At 38.9% G+C, this 18053-nt stretch overlaps 1 protein-coding gene across 2 annotated transcripts in view; it reads right to left on the bottom strand.

The window, feature by feature from the left end:
- The window catches only part of VAV3 (vav guanine nucleotide exchange factor 3), a 244734-nt gene that overhangs the window by 149679 nt on the left and 77002 nt on the right, over window positions 1-18053 (bottom strand). For both annotated transcript variants that reach the window (XM_007055209.4, XM_043552808.1), the window contains exons 3-4: window positions 4388-4446; window positions 820-885 (exon numbers count right to left, since the gene is read on the bottom strand). In XM_007055209.4, coding sequence (XP_007055271.2) covers window positions 820-885; window positions 4388-4446 — 125 coding nt within the window. The remainder of the gene's footprint in view (window positions 1-819; window positions 886-4387; window positions 4447-18053) is intronic.

The following is an 18053-nucleotide window of genomic DNA, read 5'->3' as shown; positions in this document are numbered from 1 at the left end:
CACATATTGCAAAAAGACTATAAATCTTAAATGGTAACTTTTGTATGTAATACCAAACTTCTTGTTCTTGTTAAAATCACATTTCTATCCCTTTGTGTTAGGATTTTGTGTTTAATAATATTGCTATAAATTAAAATTTTGCCAGAGCTGTATGATTTTCTGTATTGTAAACTGTTAGATGTGGGGATTTGAACTGCTAAATTTATAAGTGTCACAACTGAAACATTAGGATTTTTCACAAGACTTTAGTCATTGTAAAGTGAGAGAATGTCAAGGTCTGTTATAGCCTGCTCTGCTACTCAAACAGAAGGAGGATGGCTAAAATATGAACCCTTTTTCTTTTGACTTTCCCTTGTATAGCAATGTATTCTGCCCAGAACAGCAAGCATCCTGCAACCCTTAACTACATGTGGAAATTAACTCACGTGACGAGTTCCACTGGATTATGCGGGACTACTTACATGAATAAAAATACATATACACATAATTGTCTGCAGAATCAGGGAAAAGCATTCATTGATTCTGTCATTTTACGTAAGCATTCTGATGATACAAACAAATAATTCTAGAGAGCGCACTGATACTTCAATTCATCACCAGACCCCATCATGAAATATCATCTTATTTTCATGTGTATGAAAATCAATCATTAAGCTAAAGTGCTTTTTTCTGGACAATTAATTCTTCCTTTCTAACCAATCCTTGGTCAATCACATAAAATAACTTATTTTAGAACACTATTTCATCAAGTCATTTAAATAATAGCTACATAACAGAAAATTAAAAGCTTTCATTCTACTTAAAAGATTTACGACATACTCTAGTAAATCAGGAAGGCCTTTGTAGATATCTTCATCATCAACACTTTCTTCTGTAGGGAATGGCCTAGAGAGACAAAAGACAAGAGTATTAATCAAAGACTGTACCAGAGTGGGTGTTCAGTTTGGGTGGTATGCTGCCAAAATTTCAATTTATATTAATATGTCTTTCAATCTGTTTGTGTGTGTCTCTCTCTTTGATATTGTGGTTTATACGAGTGAACAATTTTAAAAAAACTGCCACACATGCACAATGGAACTGTTACATGTAACCATGAATATAAATCAGAGATTTTAAAAGCAAGTGTTAACTACTATGTATTTACAATTAAGTCGAAATTCCGTGATTTTCAAAGGATTTTTTTCTTCATTTATGTTTTAAAGCCTTCACTTCTGATATTTTGGGTGGGTGAATGTGATGATCAAGAATTCAATCTGAAAAGCTTGAAAGTGACCAAGTCAAAGTGTGGTCTGCGTGGGAAGGTGAGAGAAAGTATAATTATGGCTCCTAGTTTGTCAAAGTGGGAGTATCTTACGCTCAGACACAGGGTGGCTGGCCCTTTAGGGGAGTTGGGCCCAGCCTCACCTGTGATTAATCAGCTGCCTTCCAGCTGAGGCTGTAAGGTCAGGGTTCAGGTGATAACTTGGAAGATCACCTGGTCCTTGTAAAAGCCAGCAAGTAGTTCAGCTGAGAACTGCAAGAGTCCCTGAATCAAGGGAAAGAACCCAGTTTGATACGTATGACTCTGAGGAAGACAGCCTGCAGAGCATAAGTCTGTAGGGAGCAGGCTAAGATGGAGAAGGGAGTCAGGAGGCCCACCCAGACTCTAAGCAGATGGCCTGTGAAGTGCAATCCGACAGGGCGTAGATAGGCCTTTGTAGAAGACCCCATGGAAAGGACATGGTTGATTGTATAACACAAGTTCAACAATTTTGGTTTGAAGAAATAAAAGTGAAGCGCTGAAGAAAAAGGGAGAAAAAAATCCTCTGGTTGGAGAGTGTTCTGCAGTGCATGGGCCAGTGAGATCCCCCTGCCTCCACCTCAAACACTTACACAGAGTGTTAAGAGGAATCTGCACAACACTTCTGCTCCTGCTGCCTTTGCAGAGAATGAGGTAGGACAGCGGCAGTGGCTCTCATCTATCTGTTTCCTACGCTGTTGCTACAGGGCTGAAACAATAGGCACTAGGCTAATGGTTTTAAATGGTTTTAACGAAATGCACACAGGAGGTTCATATCACTGACATCTGTGGGAGCCATCTCTGTGCATTATAAGGCAGTTTTTGACCCTTGCTATATAATTATTTCCCCACTGTAAACTGTGTTTCTGTCATTTTGGCCATTCACCAGTTCATCTTCTGCCTCAGCACTATGTGGAAGGCCTAGGGCTCCTCATCAAATGTACCAAAAGGAGAGAAAGAAAATGCCCTAGTGGGCTCCACAGAGAGTTTAAGGTTCAGAGAGCCTTGGTTACTTGTCCAACAAGGGAACCCAAGTCATAATCAATGAGGTGCTCAATAATGTCTGAGTTAATGGAGGGAATTTCTTTTGCCTTAGAGGATCCCCTGTATTTCTTGCTTTCCCTTCTCTTTCTCTACACTCTTTCAGTCTTACAGGTGAGGTGGGTAGGGGAATGCACATTGGGAGAAGGCAAACTGTCCCAGTGTGTTGAATACCAGGAGCAGATAAATGTTGAAAATTCACCAGACACCTATTTGCCGGCCTACTAACCAGACACAGAATCACAGAAGGGACCTTGAGAGGTCATCAAGCCCAGCCCCCTGCACTGAGGCAGGACCAAGTGTTTGTCCCATTTGTTCTTAAAAACATACAAAGATGGGGAGTCCACAGCCTCCCTTAGAAGCCTATTCCAGAGCTTAAACTATCCTGCAGCTAGAAAGTTTATAGTTAGAGTATGAAAAAAAAGGATGTGAGGTGAGGGCCCCACCAGAAAGTGGCACTGAGATGGGAATGAGCTGGTGAGAATCACAGCCGTGTTGTGCCTAATGCTAGGAAGAAGGATTCCTACCAGAATGTCATGTGTTTGAGGGCTCCATCCTTTGTATCAAGTTCTGACTCACGGGTATCAAATGAACATAAAACTCCATACCCTTTCTCACCGCCCTAAGATGCTGGACAGGATATAGAGATTTCTGTCTCTTTTCCCCATTCATTACTCCCCAACTATTGCGAGGGTGGAGGGGGGAAGGTCTCTTCCCCAGACTCGCCTTTTTCTGATCCTCCCCAGCCATTAAAAACTCTAGACTTGCCTTTGTTGCCATTTACAGCTTTCCCAAGCAGTAGCATGAAATTGATGTTCTTGATATTTTAACTACTGCCCATAGGGTTCCAAAGAGCAGCAATGAAAATTGAGCAGAACCTTGAAAATTTTGCTCTACTGCTGCTTGAGAAATCTGTCAGCTGCACCAGAGGCACTGAGAGCTGCCTACTGTCTCAGGAAAACATCTGAATTTGGTTTACATTCAGCTGACATTTGGAAGGTTATCTTCACAGCCATAATTCTTGTAAATATGTTTATTATTATTTGAAAGAGAGCTTTAATATTTCTTAAACTAATGAGGTAGGACACAAACACTGTAAGAGAAAGCCTCTCAGGAGCCACTGGTGAGTGCTGTTTTTGAGCCCTACGCAGGAGAATTAGTTCACAACATATGTAAATACCTTGTGAGGCGGTCTCATTATAACATACTTAAAACATACACAACAATTCCTTTATGCTGTATAACTGAAGACACACATACAGCAGGTTATCAATAGAAACCCAATACAATTTCTTAGAAAAAGTTATTTGTTACAAGTTAGATTGTTTTAAAAAAATATATACTTTTGTCAAAATATTAAGAACAATTGGACTATATATTATAGACAACCCATTTGATCAATTTCAAATTTTAAGTTGTTTACATGCAAAAGAAATAAATTTTAATAACTTATTTTGTTTTATCTACAACTATTTATAAAGAGCCAAATATATATTTCAAATATGGTTTAAAAACAAAGCTGAGAGTGAGACTTTCACTGCTATTTCCATTCCAAAATGAATTTGAACAGACAAATTATAAACTCTCGAAAGCAGGTGTTTTACCCAAAAATAGGCATTGGTCTTCAGATACAACAGCAGCACAAATGGCTGTTCCTTAGCATAGCTGTTTACTTCTAAATATAGAGAATGCAGACAACCCCACAGAAGAGGTGAAAGCAAATTTCCAGTGGTGACAGGGGAAGGGAAGGAGGCACCTTCAGCTCTCAGTTCTGGAAAATGTAAAATCTCACTGCACGCTAGCGTGAATTAGCACGCTGGAGATTCAGCATGAAGGAGTTCTGCTTTGTGGGCTATGTGATATGGATTTTCTTTAAACATGTAGAGTTTTAAAGTCAGAACTACTGGTAGCGCTACTCTAGACAAGAACGGACCTCCATATACAATTAGAAGCACAGAAAAAATAAGGCTAAAACAGTGCAGCTGAGATCATATTTCTTTTAATTGTATATCATGTTACTTGTTTTATAAATGATAAAATGGAAGTTTAGTAGCACTAATGTCATACCTTATTCCTGTTGCTAATGCAATAGAAGTGCGAGAAAGTTTTGATAGTGTTTCTATGACCTACAGAAAAAGGGAACAGAAAATATTTGTTTAGTTGTGGAACAGAAACTATATCACACTTTGTACTCTATTTTTCAATTCTGTAATGAGATCCTGCTTAATTTGCATCATACACTACAAATAGTAGGCACTCTGGATCTGGCCCTGCAAAGTGCTGCATTGCCCTCAACTCCCAAGGTCACAGCAGCTCCCAAGATTAGGTCTTTAGCGCTTTTGGGGGATTGGGGGAGAGGGGAAAGATGGGCTCTTGATAAAGAGTTAAGTTTAAACAATTTAAATAGATTTCAGAGTGTAAATAAAATAATATTTTTAAATCCATAACAAGCAGGTTCAATGTGCATTTAGACATGAATGAAATGTTTACTGGATGTTATCCTGGAAACCGCCATGAGAAGGGTGTTTTTTAGCTACCAAGAAAGAAAAGAATATCCATTCCAGCTATTCCACCAACTGACCAGAAGAGGGACCCATAAGACAAATCATTCTTAACGTGTTTCTGCTAAAGAAGTTGGCAGCCTACAGGAAGCAAGTCCCAGCTCATCTCTAGAAAATGAAAAAATTCTTAGAGTTTCATTTTAAGGAGGGTGCTCAAGAACATACATCAAGAAAGAGAAGAATACAGGGGAAAGAGGGAGAGTTAATTTGATAGTATGTGTGGAATTATTCTGCAGTCATCTGCAATACAAGGCCACCTTGTGGTCTGCCCACCAGTTAAGATTTGTTCTGTGTCACTCATAAGTTGTCCCACTTTGAGCACTGACTGTTGACTGTAAGGCTAGCAATTATTGTTGTCCAGAAAAATTGAGTCAAATGAGACCCAATGTAAATGCCTGCAACTCCACTGAAGCCATAAGAGCAGCACCCAGTTACACCAGGACTGAATTTGGCTGATTGTCTAGTCCATATTAAGCTAAGCCTTGCATATCAGAGGAAATATATTTAACATATTTCTAGGAATGCCACATTCTATAAATGTGGCGTTGGTTGGAAATAATCCTCCACAAATAATTAGTATAGCAGCCTGCTGATAAAACTGCAAATTAAGACCTTATCACCCTGAACAGAACAACAATGCGATATTTAGAGAGGAAAACAATGCGCTAAAAACACACAGTAGTTATCAACCCACTGCACACATTGCAGATAAAAAAACTCCGTAGCTAGTAAGTATGGCTGGTTGGGAAATGTTCAACAAAACTTCTTTCATCAGAAAATGATGATTCATTGACGCCAAAGCTTTTCATGGAAACATTGGCTTCAATTAAGCTTCAGTCAAGAAGGTTTCTCAGGTCAAAGGGAGACACCCACTCGAGAATAGCCAACTGTCAGTGGTTAGGGCACTCACTTGAGATGTGGGAGACCCAGGTTCCAATTCCTGCTCCAAAGCAGGTAGAGCTGTGAAAATCAGGCTAAAGAGTCAGTCTCTCTCTCTCAGACCCAATGAAGTAGAAGAGCTCCAACATGAGGCAGTGAGAGAGAGACAAAACACTAACTCTATAGCTCAGGGCACTTGCCTGGGATGTGGCTCCTATCAGAGCTTTGCTGAAATCATACCACCTCTGTGAAACATTTCACTTTAGACAAATCTGCAAATTCCAGTGAGAATTTTTTCATCAGAACGTCTCCAACTAGCTCGTTAGAAGTACTTGCTATACACACAACATTTGCTGATTTTACAATATTTCATATGACAGTAGGTTATTCAATGTGTTGTGCGGGAAGCTGCAACACATCTTAGAAGAGGCTCTGTACTCATGGATTATAATGCGCCCTCTCTTTAATGCCCATTACATTGTATTTCACACTTTTCATATTATCTCCGTCCTTCATTCTTATTTTTCAGAGGAACTGAATATTCTGTTTTTATTGGAATGAAGGAATCTTTTTGGATTCCCAGCCTTCTTCTCCAGAAGGGGATTGTAATACTTCCTCCCAGCAAATCATACTCACAATAGGCTACATTGCACAACTGGATTTAGCTGGATTTTAGCTTTAGGTGCTAACTTAAACTGTAAGCTCTTCAGGGCAGGGACCATCTTTTTGTTCTGTGTGGGCACAATGCTCAACACAACGGGGCTCTGATCTAGGACTGGGGCTACTAGCACTACCGCAACACTAATAAACAACAACAGGAGTGCATGGGACTTTGCCCCCCTCAGAGACAGGTGCATGGAGAGTAGGCCAGGAGAAAGCAGAGTCATAACTCTGCGCTGGTTGACTGCGGGAGGTGCGGGGAAGAAGTAAGTTATACCCTTAAAAAGGCTGTAACAAATTATTCATCCAGTGTAACTGGGGAAGCACAATGACTCATGGGACCCCTCTGGGGACAGTGCAGCTACAAACTGCCCCTTATTCAGGGTTGATTCACAAATGCACAATCTAGATCTGATTTTTTTAAACACTTCAATATTTGTGTATGAGGTTATTGGGTGAAAAGATTTAATTAGGCTCAGTTTACTACAGCTCACTACACAAGAGAAAAACCCCCCTCTGACACTTTTCTAGCAGAACATGGGAGCCTTCAGGGAGAGAGACAGTCAAACAAATGAAGAGGAAGTTCTGCTGGTATGCTATTTCTACATTTCCTTTACAGCAACTCTGAAAGTTTGAGAATGAGGTTATGTACCTCTTCAGAAGCACATTGTCACATCAAAGCCAAACTCTCATTTCTAGAGCATAACACCCAAGACTGTTTTTCAGTGCATGAGTTTATGCAAAATAGGGCATGAAATTCAAACACAGGACACTCCAAAAGGAAGTATATCCTGGACTGCTCCCCCGTGGGCGATGTCTTCCTGATTCATATATTTCAAGCATAGTTGGCCGAGTGAATGGGTTTGAACGAAGCATTAACTTTTACTTCATGAAGTTCTCTAACAATAGGTTTTTTGGGAGTTAGTATTTATTATTGCTTCACCTGATTCACACCAAGAACTGCAACAACTTGGATACACGTGCTAAACAGTTGTGCATTAAGGGTTAAGAAGCCATTCATTTGTTAGCCGTTTGTGTATGCACATCTGTATCCTCTGTTGAAATGTTTATTTTGTAACTTCCTGCAGCAATATTCCTCAGTAAGTCACATTGGCTATTCCTATGTGTAGTTATAGCAACAGTACTGTAGGGTGACTCTTCTTCATCTCTCTCCAGCCATGGAGATTTCTCCTAGTTTAACTGTGCTATGATACAGCAAATGTGGGTGTTCTTGTGTTGATGGTGGTGTATTTTTAACAACATAGTCAACCTACAAGTCCTGCACTTCAAATACGGAATTAGAGTGTCTTCTTAAAAGCCTTTCCCATTGATATTTAAGAAGACAACTATAAAGATAAATCATATTGCAATGTAATACTGAATCTACATTCATCCTTTAAACAGGCAACAGTTTAAATACACTGAAGCACCTGGCCACACATGAAGAGTATATAACAATTAATCTGTGTTCATTTACTATTTACAGCATCTCAGCAATTAAATGCTTTTGTTGACTGTAATCTTTGGGCCCAATCCAGCAAACACTACAGATCTGTGTTTACTATGCTGATTAGGCCCACAGAGGTCAATATAACTAGACATGATAATAAGCACTACGCACTCAGGGTTGTTTTCAGGATTGGACCCATGTTTGTAATAAATACTGTATTTTAGCTATATAATAAATTAAATGTTTGTGGTAATTTCATAAACTGCAAGTTGTCTAATGCATTGACAGCTTAATAGCTTTGACTAAAAGTACAGTTATTCTGTAACAAGTTGGAACGAACAGTCTGGGTCAGATTTTCAAAGTAGCGTGGCTCCTATTTAGGCACTTAAATAAGCATGAGATTTTCACAAACGCCCAGCACCCTGCAACAACCATTATGTAATTTATGCTGAACTTTTTGAAGCCCGGACCCTTAATTCTTTCCCTAAAATTAATTTTAATCAGGAGAGGGAGGGAGGATAGACAGACAGACAGATAGATAAGCCATTTCAGTAGCGACTGCTATGGTTAACATTGCAAAACATTTCCATTACAAACATATTTTTACTCTTTCTGAAACATCATAGTCTTTGCCCAAATTTTTGGGTTAGGTTTGTTTGGCTTTTAATTTTTTAAATTTTTGAGAAAAACCTCTTTAGCCATTGGATTCAGGAGAAGATAAAAAGGTAAATATGCATGTTCCCCTATTTTATAAGTAATTTCACCGCTTCCATCACACATAAAATTTGAATAACTCGGGATTTGTGCAGTGAACTCCAAGGGCACTGGAAAGACACTCCTACTTGCCACAATCTTCAGACAGGCAGTAGGCGTGCAACACACCCCATCCACTGCCTCAATTCCTGTCTGTGATTGGAACAGTGATGCCAGCCTCTGATACATTCATCTCTTTTTGATACTTCCTCTTGTAGTGCCCTGTGTTTTTGGATGGGTTTTTGTTTTGTTTTGTTTCCAGAGGTTAGTACTAGGTAACTGTCTGCCCTGGGTAACACTCTCACACAGACCTCTAGTCTGTCACCCTGCCCAGACCATTTATACTGTATTTGAAGATGTCACAGGGTATAGCAATGACTCCACTATGTAGTTAAAACCCAGATCTACATCTAAGTTCCATCAGATCCAATCAATGCAGTTGAACGACTTATCCAGTGACAGGCCAAGATCAGCGCATGGGTGAGAGTCATCAGGTTGGCCGTCAGACAACTAAAACCAAGGTAATGAATGATGCCTGCACCAGAAAAAAATGGCACAGATGCTATGTGCTCCTTCAGCTGAGCAAGCATACCTGTTCTCTGTTACCCAGCCAGGAGCAAATTTTCCCCATCAGTGCTTGGGAAGGGTATAGCGTTCTTTACTTACAAACCTCACAACAATTACCCATGCCTTAGTCACCTCATGCATGGATTCCTCATGGGACTATGCACTAAGACCATTCAAATTTCAGGTAGCAAACCCACCTGTTTAATATGCAATCAATGTTTTAGATAAGGAACGTATTATACTTCTGCTTGCTCTACAATCAACACTTTATAGGTAAAAAATATAACCGTGGTTCTAAATGATTTAAGTCCTGATTACCAAAACGACCACCTTTCTCTTCATGTAATTGCAATCAGGTGAAGTACTTCAGGAAACAGCTTTCTGGTTTAAACCAGCAAAATGGTTTCACTGAACAGCCTTCAACTCTGGAAATTTTTCCTCTCCTTCAGCCCAGATGTGTTAATTTTTAGGGCACACATTACATTCTGTTTTCCTAGGCTTTTCCTGGGGGCGGGGGAGTTTGAAAGGGAGCAAGTGGGCTAACGGTAGAGTTTGTTGCTTTTATATGGTGGGAGGGAGGTTCTTAGGGATGTTCCGTGGTTTGAGCAAAATAAGTGTTGGATGAGAGGAGATTATTTGGATGTATACTTTTATGTTTAGAGCTTTAGTCAGAAGCCTGATACACTGGAATAACTAAAATAAAACGGAAAAATCAAATGTCTGTGAGGAAACAAAGATGTTTACATGCTATAGATCGAGCTACTTACACAACTCTCATCCCCCCTAGTGTCTGAGGACCTCCTATGCACTTTATGCAGATAACATGCAAGCGACCACTCAATCTCACAGCCAAAGCTGCCACTCAATCTCACATCTCCATTCTGTCGTGTTCACTCATGTAAGGTGTTGGGGAAAAAAGTAAGAGAAACGTTCCCATTTTGCACATCTAAGGAGCATGCAGCTTTAAAAGATAATGCCAAATTGCGCTACTTATACATTCTCAGTTGATTCATGCTGAGAAACAATTGTTATCTTTTCAAATTTATGACTGCTGCTCTGAGGAAGAAGGCTGGAGTTTCCTTTTACAAATCATGAACAATACTGGGTCAACATTTTGTCTGACACAGAAGGGGAAAAAAATATATGCATGTCTTATTGTACTCCATTTGTTGACCCATAGTTCTCTCCAGGAAGTGTTACTTTTACATTTGAATCTCTAATTCAGCTGACAGATGTGAAAAATGACATGTAGCCAAATAACTCCATAGTGACTACCCAGCTGCTGATGTGAAGAGCACATTATTTCAGCAAAGGCGGCTGTTAACTTATGCTGAAAACTTTTCTCTCCATCTGTCTTCCCTGATAATGTAAGACTTCGCATACTGTGCCAATTCAACCTACTTTCAATCCAACTACAACTCTTTAGGGAAGAGGAAAGGGACAAGGGCTCTTTGAAAAACAAACACAGAAGATATGTGGATCTGGGTAAAAATCTTTTTAAAAAGAAAAAAATAGCAAGCATGATACCAGATCCTCACCTTGGTGCAAGGGCAGCTCTTAAATACATAAATAAATGCAAATTGTGGAAGACCAACCATGCAAAACTAATAGTGTCAAATAACATGATTAATGGCACTTCAATTCTACATGGGTATACGGAGATGTACAGAGATTAAATCAGGAACCCCAGACAATAAGTTACTGGCAAATTTAGGAATAGACTCCAGCAGTCCTGATTCTCAGGCTCCAGCTCTTAACTACTAGAAATATTGCCTCATGTGGTACATGAACATTTTTTTAGCATTGTTTCAAACATAAAACTGTTTCTAATACTGTCTGTACTTCCTTCATATCACTTCATTTGCCCCGCACCTTACAATCTCTTTTTGATTTCTCTAGTTTTGTTTTGTTCCTATTTACTCTTTAGTTAAAAAGACTAATGGAACATAAGTGGATTATGCACATTCCCTTCTTTATTAACTGCTTCCTTTAAAGAAATTCCAATCACTTTTGAAAACTATTAAAGAAAAAAGTTGTAATTAAAACTGTTTACAGATTCATGGTATGTTTTAACTCATTCAAATAAAAATAATACATGAGCACCAGGTGTTGAGCTCTGATAGCAACAAAACAGAGGAGGATTTTAGTCTTAAATTCGTACACTGTCTCCATAAATGACCACCAATTCGTAGTGGGTTGCTAGCCATTTCATCAGGGACATATAGCTCTGCCTCATTTAGTATGGTTTTAAAGCCTCTGCTCCTTCACATCCAGCCTCAGATCTCCACTCAACTATATCCATTCTCCCTCGCTTCATTGTCTTCTGCCTGATACGTACCTGGAGAACAATGGGCAGCCAACTTCTCTATGCATAAGACTTCTGGTAAGGAAAGAAAATAGTGTGGCCAGCCCACAGGGGCATGGCAGAAAAAATCATTAACTGAACACTGAGTCCTGGCTTCTGTGACTGAGAAAGACCTGCCCATGATATTAGATACAAGCCAGGTGTCTAATGCCTTGACACAAATGGCGATGGCAGAGCTATGACTGAACAAGATGCTTGTGGTTCTTTCAAAAAATCTGACTCCAGCTTTTATTTGCAAGGATCCTTCAGAGGAACTGACACATCCATTGAGATAGAGGATTGCTCAAACTAAGCAATATTTCAGAATTAATACAGGGAAAGTTCTTCATTCTTCTAACATGGTCCTTAATGTGTATATCTGATCTACACAGGATCTCTTGGACCTGAATCCAGCCTGTTCTTCTCTAAGCTTCTTCCACTGCCTCTTTCATCCTGTGTAGTATCACCACTTTCCCCTCAGAAGGCTTTCCCTACAAAGGGTACTCCCCTCCAGTTCATTACAATCAGAGAGATCACCTTTTTTTTTCCCCGCCTGATAATGGATTACATTATGATAGAAGGATTCCACCATAGAAAAATGTATAGAATGGCACGCTCCCCTCTTCATCAATTTAACTGATTTTCAAAAGGCATTTGACAGCCTCCATAGATGTACGTTCTGGAATATTCTTCAGTCCTACAGATCCCAGATAAAGTTATCAACATAACCACAGCCACGTACAGATATGCAAAGTGCTATATAAGTGTGGACAATCAGACAATAGAGTGATTCAATGCGAACACTGGAATGAATTAGGGCTGCATTTTATCTCCACTATTTAGCTCTGCCATAGGCTGGATAACAAAGTGTATTAGCAGCACAAACACCAGAGACAGCATGAGTAGATGGCAAATGCTTAGAAGATGTAGACTTTATTGATGATACTGCACTATTGAGCAACACCCCCGAAAAGTTACAAACAAAGACAGACAACCTGGCAAAAATAGCAGGCTAAGTAGGGCTCAAAATTAGTTATGCTAAAACAAACATCTCTGAAACCCAGATGCCAAGCAGTAACATCACGTTAGAAGGCAAAAATCTCAACGTAGAACAGTTCATCTACCTGGGCAGCACCATATTAACCTAACAGAGATCTCAAAAAGAAAGTGACATCAAGAATAGGAAAGGCACCCTCAGCGTTTACTAAACTCAGCAATGTAGGGAAATCAAAGACATACAACCCCAAAACAAAAAAGTGAGAATTTTCAATTCAAACACAATCTCAGTGCCAACATATGACTGCGAGAGCTGGACAGCGACTAAAACATCAAAACAGAAAACTAGACACCCTTGAAAATAAAGGCCTACAAAAGATTCTGGGTATTGGTTAGAAAGACTTCATTAACAATGAAGAGATCCGAGAAATCACTGACCAGCAGCTTGTTTCCACCACAATCAGACGAAGCTGTCAAGTGGAAACCAACTAGTATGAGGAAACGAGGGAGGCCAAGAGCAGCCTTAAGAACCGCCCTAACAGAGATGGCTGAATAGTCAATCCCAACAAACACCATACAGCAAATGACAGAGAGGAATGGAAGAGACTGGTTTTCACCCTGTATTCTAACATTGGGCCGGGAAGGATGTAAAAGAAAATAAAAAGGACTCTATGATTTATGACATCTCTTATTCAGCCTGGACAACATATGCATTGACTTGGAGAAGTCTCGTCTGGCATCTGTTTTCTCCAACAATCTCTTCAATGACATCTTGCATAGAGAAGCAGCATTTTTCTCCAAACTTAAACCTTTCACCCTGGAACTTAACATCCACTCTAGGGATATGTCTACACAGCATAAGCCCACCCCAAGCTGGTAGTGAAGACAACACAGTATGAAATGCAGAATGAACTAGTGAGCCACATACATACCCAGGGTGCATTTTGGGCTTATACCATCCATGCTGAAGCCTTGCACTGCAGTATCTTTACTGTTATTGTTACCTGCACTAGCTGGATTCAAGCTATCTTGGGAAGGCTACACTCACCATTAGAATTACGAAAAAGCTGAAAAATGCACAACACAGTATTCTGCTACAATTTTAACACAACAGGACTAAATTAAACACACTATGAGTAAACCATTAATAAATCAGTATCCAGTTGTGAAATATATATATATATATTTTTACTCATTAACAAAGTTGTGCTTAACATCTATTTCCATTTTCAAGTGACAAGATTAAAATTGCAAGTTTTAAAGTACAAAAGCTTCCCTAGATACTTGTATGAGACTCAGATAATCCAAACTGCATGAAGCAGTATACCCTTGCTGATCTCTAGAGTTCTTTTTCTGTTCAAAAGGTTGAGACGTTTAAAAAAAGAAAGCAGTGGGGGAGGGGAGTTTTTACAGCAGTTTCCTGTCTGCTTTTGTGGTTTTAACACTTATACAGATCTTCTGAATCTTTACAATGCCCTAAGGTTGTTTAGATATTGTTTTAAAAATGGCAATCTTACTTTAAGCACTGTTGTAATAAAAACAGAGCGCTGTACTGTCCATGAGCATATGGCTGGAAGCTGAAGCTAGACAAATAAAGAGTAATTTCTTATATACAAAAGACAATGGCTGTGCTGATCAGTATTTCAGCATCAGTATTTTGTTTTACACGGAGACATGCTGCATATGACATGAAAATTAAAGACAGACAATTCCCAGAAGAGTGTACAGTCCAATGACAACAACAACAACAACAAAAAAGCAGGAGAGACCAGGAAATGCAGAGTAGTAGATTTTGAATTATTGCTGTTTTTAACTCACATCTGTTCTATACACCACTATTTGGTTCTGTAAGACCACTGGACCAAACTCATTCCTAGTAATATTGAAACATGAAAGTGTTTTAATACAAGCAAAAGCCATACAGGCGCAAAAGAAAATCCTTCTCTCATTTTGATACCATTTTGAACTTAAACATTGGAATTTGTGCACATCATATTTTAAAACAAAATATACTAGAAATTGATCATGTGACATCTCTAGCTCTTTCTAATGTGACCCATGTAGTGAAATTAGCGGAAGAACACAAGCACAAGCACACTATCTTGTGACTTGATACATAGATGCCATCCTCTCTGAATTCCTCCTCCCCCTCTCACTCCCGCACTCCATTTATTTGATTATGGATTTTGGTTATCATCATTGGTGGGTTTTAGATTTTTTTTTCCAAAAACATTCTTCACATCCATTCTAGCACAATTCTTTCACCACTCTACACAGCGGCAACAAAATTCCTGGCTTTATTCCCCCAAAGGAAAAAAAAAAAAAAAAAACACTTACTTGGGATGTTAGTTTTGATGACATAAACAAGAAGGGTCTTTTATTGCAACAGTGTGCAAATAGTCCATGGTGATAATTCCTGGCAACTGGTGTGTCTGCTGTTATTTTAAGAACTGCAACAGCAGGTGAGAGTTAGGGCAGATCAAACTTACAAAGCCAATTTCTGAACATGGAAAAGTAAAGTAAGATAGAATTCTAATATTGCTACCCCATCCTTTACAAAATGTGCTTCAGATAGAAGACTATTCCAGTTGGGTTTTCATTTCAAGTGTAGATGGATATTTTGAATGCCTAATGTAAATGTATATTTAAATAGTCATACTGTGGTAAATACAATATAAGCAAATCAAAATTACACACACACACACACACACACACACACGTTATACATAAAAAATTTATTTGAGCATAAGCTTTCGTGAGCTACAACTCACTTCATCGGATGCACCCGATGAAGTGAGCTGTAGCTCACGAAAGCTTATGCTCAAATAAATTGGTTAGTCTCTAAGGTGCCACTAGTACTCCCTTTCTTTTTGCGAATACAGACTAACACGGCTGCTACTCTGAAACACGTTATACATAGTGACATTTTGTAGAAGACCATTTCTTAGTATAATATAAATTTTATGGGTAAGTGCAATAATTTTCTGTTTCTGTGAAATGCAAGACATGAGGGAGAGGATTGACTGTCTCAGGAGGTTGGACACAGAATCTTCATCTAAGGTTGCTGGCCCTGGCTCATGTTACCAGTGATTGAAAGTCATTACTAGTAGTTCAGTGAAATGCAGCTGGGTCTCAGTCCCGTACACTGCGTCCAAATAAGAAATAAATCCACCACAATCAGTATTAATTGGCCACGCTGTTGGCAGTCTCAGCAGAGAGGCCTAACACTGAATTGACATGAAAACTTGACTCCAGGGCTTTGAGTTGAGGTTCATTGATAGGGTGGTGTAGAAAAGATTGGACTGCTGCTCTCTGTCCTATACATGGTCTGTGGATGAACAGAGGACTTCAAGCTGCATGGATTTCAGGCCACATCATCTTTCCCCAGGAGTCAATTTACACAAACATTTATCTTCGAGGTAGCACTGAGAAAATATACTGCTATCAAACTGCTAAATACATCATTCGCTCAAACGAAATATCAACTGTATGTGAAACCCTTTGGGGTACAATGTATTAAACATAGTTTGCAAAAGAGAACATTTTCTATTTCTATAAACTGTGCTAATAAAGAATTATTTATGAAGATGATAATGGTCTTATTTAACTAGGGAGCAATACCTAAATATGTGTCAGTCATTCAATTATACTCTTAACATGTGGTCAGGAAGTGTGGAAACAGCTTGAGGAGATTAGATTATTTTTATATTCATAACTGTTTGGGGGGGGGGGGGGAACATTTTATAAGCAATTAAAACTTCCCAGATTCATGCTACTCATTGCTGCATATTTAATTTCAAACATAAAAAACAATAGATGTGTTAAAGAATAAAGGTGGTCTACGAATCAATGAATGCTAAATAATATCATTGAAATGGTCCTGTGCCAAGACTTCAAAGACACTGTCAACAACTGGTATGTATGTGTTTACTCTACACTGTTTGTAATAAGCTTTTACAAGCTTGACCAAAAAATCCTTTAGTTAACAGATTTTCCCTTTTTATTTTAACAAATATTGATTTTTTTTTCCCCACTTCTGTTTCCATCAGAATAGAAATCTCTTGTATTGCACACATCCAACAATATTCACTTCAGGAATGGATTGATGCCAAAACCTGACTAAGGCACTAAGTCACCCCAATGCTGAATTATATAAAAGCCTATTAGACACAGGAAGAAATATTCTGGTCCTTCTTACTGGGGTGAAGTGGAGGGAGCCAAGTGCAAGGGAGGAAGAGAGAGGAAACAAGGGAGAGAAGATTGATTGACGGGGAGTCTCCAGGAATTAAAGATTATATCGTGTGATGAAATCTCCAGGAATACCTCCAACCAAAAACTGGCAACCCTAGATAAAAGGGAGAGAAAAAAGAAACAAAAGCAAATGAGGAGGATGAAGGGGAAAAGAGAAAGAAAACTGAAAAGGCAGAAACAGAGCTCTTTTGATTCAGTTTGTATTTCACTGGGTACTACATTATTACTACGTAACTATGCTGTTCTAGATGTATTCCCGTTTACATTGAGATCAAGGCTCAGTCCTCAGCCCAGTGCTTTCTTGAATAAACATAATACAAAGAGCTGAGATTTTGTATGCATGGTGCACTATGATTTTTTGGTCTTTGCCCATTAAAATTACCTCAGTCATCCATCCTGCACGGCTATTAGAACAATACACTTGGTGATGTATATCACATGGGCCTACTGACATGAACACCATGAACAGGTTGAGCATGGATCTACAAAAACCTCCCACAGCCTATTAACAGTAGCAGAAGAGCAGGCAAGAAAAAGGATTCCAAATGAGATTCACTGGGTTGCTAGTGCACAGGGATCCTCAGGCCATGAGACACTTCACACAGAAGAGGATTTTGCCCTGAGGATTTGTCTGCCCAATGTGTGATGAACTCACACCAATCAATGTAAAGCCATCAGATGGTTTGTGTCATTCTGTCAAATTGATTCTTTTGCACAAAGGCAAGACAGGCTTCATGAAATTGGACACAGTTCATAGCACTTTTGAAAATGCCAACCTTGCTTTCAACATATAACTTAACATTACAAAATAGATTTACACCAGGATTTAGCTTTTTCCTCATTTCTAATTAAAAATATATATGAACCAAAAATTCATAGTTCATTCAAAAATAACCATTAATGATCAAGTCAAGAGATTCCCCTGACGTATTTGCTACACAGTTTGAAGAGTGGAGACATGAAGGAGTAGAAACAAAATATAAAATAAAAATATAATAGGCCCAATACAACTCTTACAATAAGCATAATTTGGTTTTGTGAACAGTTCCATTGAGTTCAGTGGGGTGACTCGTGAATAAATCATATTCAACATGAATAAGGATTGCAGAATCAGGTCCAATATTAATTATGTTCAAGTGGCGAGGCAGCCTCATATGCCATCTAACACCCAATATTAATTGAAGTTCTGTCTATTAAGAGATTGAAACATAGCTTAAAATCGTTTTCAACAACTGTTCCACTTGAACCACCATAGAAAACAGTTCAAGTGCT

This window comes from Chelonia mydas, chromosome 8 (assembly GCF_015237465.2).
Source record: "Chelonia mydas isolate rCheMyd1 chromosome 8, rCheMyd1.pri.v2, whole genome shotgun sequence".
NCBI lineage: Eukaryota > Metazoa > Chordata > Testudines > Cheloniidae > Chelonia > Chelonia mydas.
The sequence above is the reverse complement of the archived record's forward strand: the minus strand, read 5'-3'. Positions and strand labels throughout refer to the sequence as shown.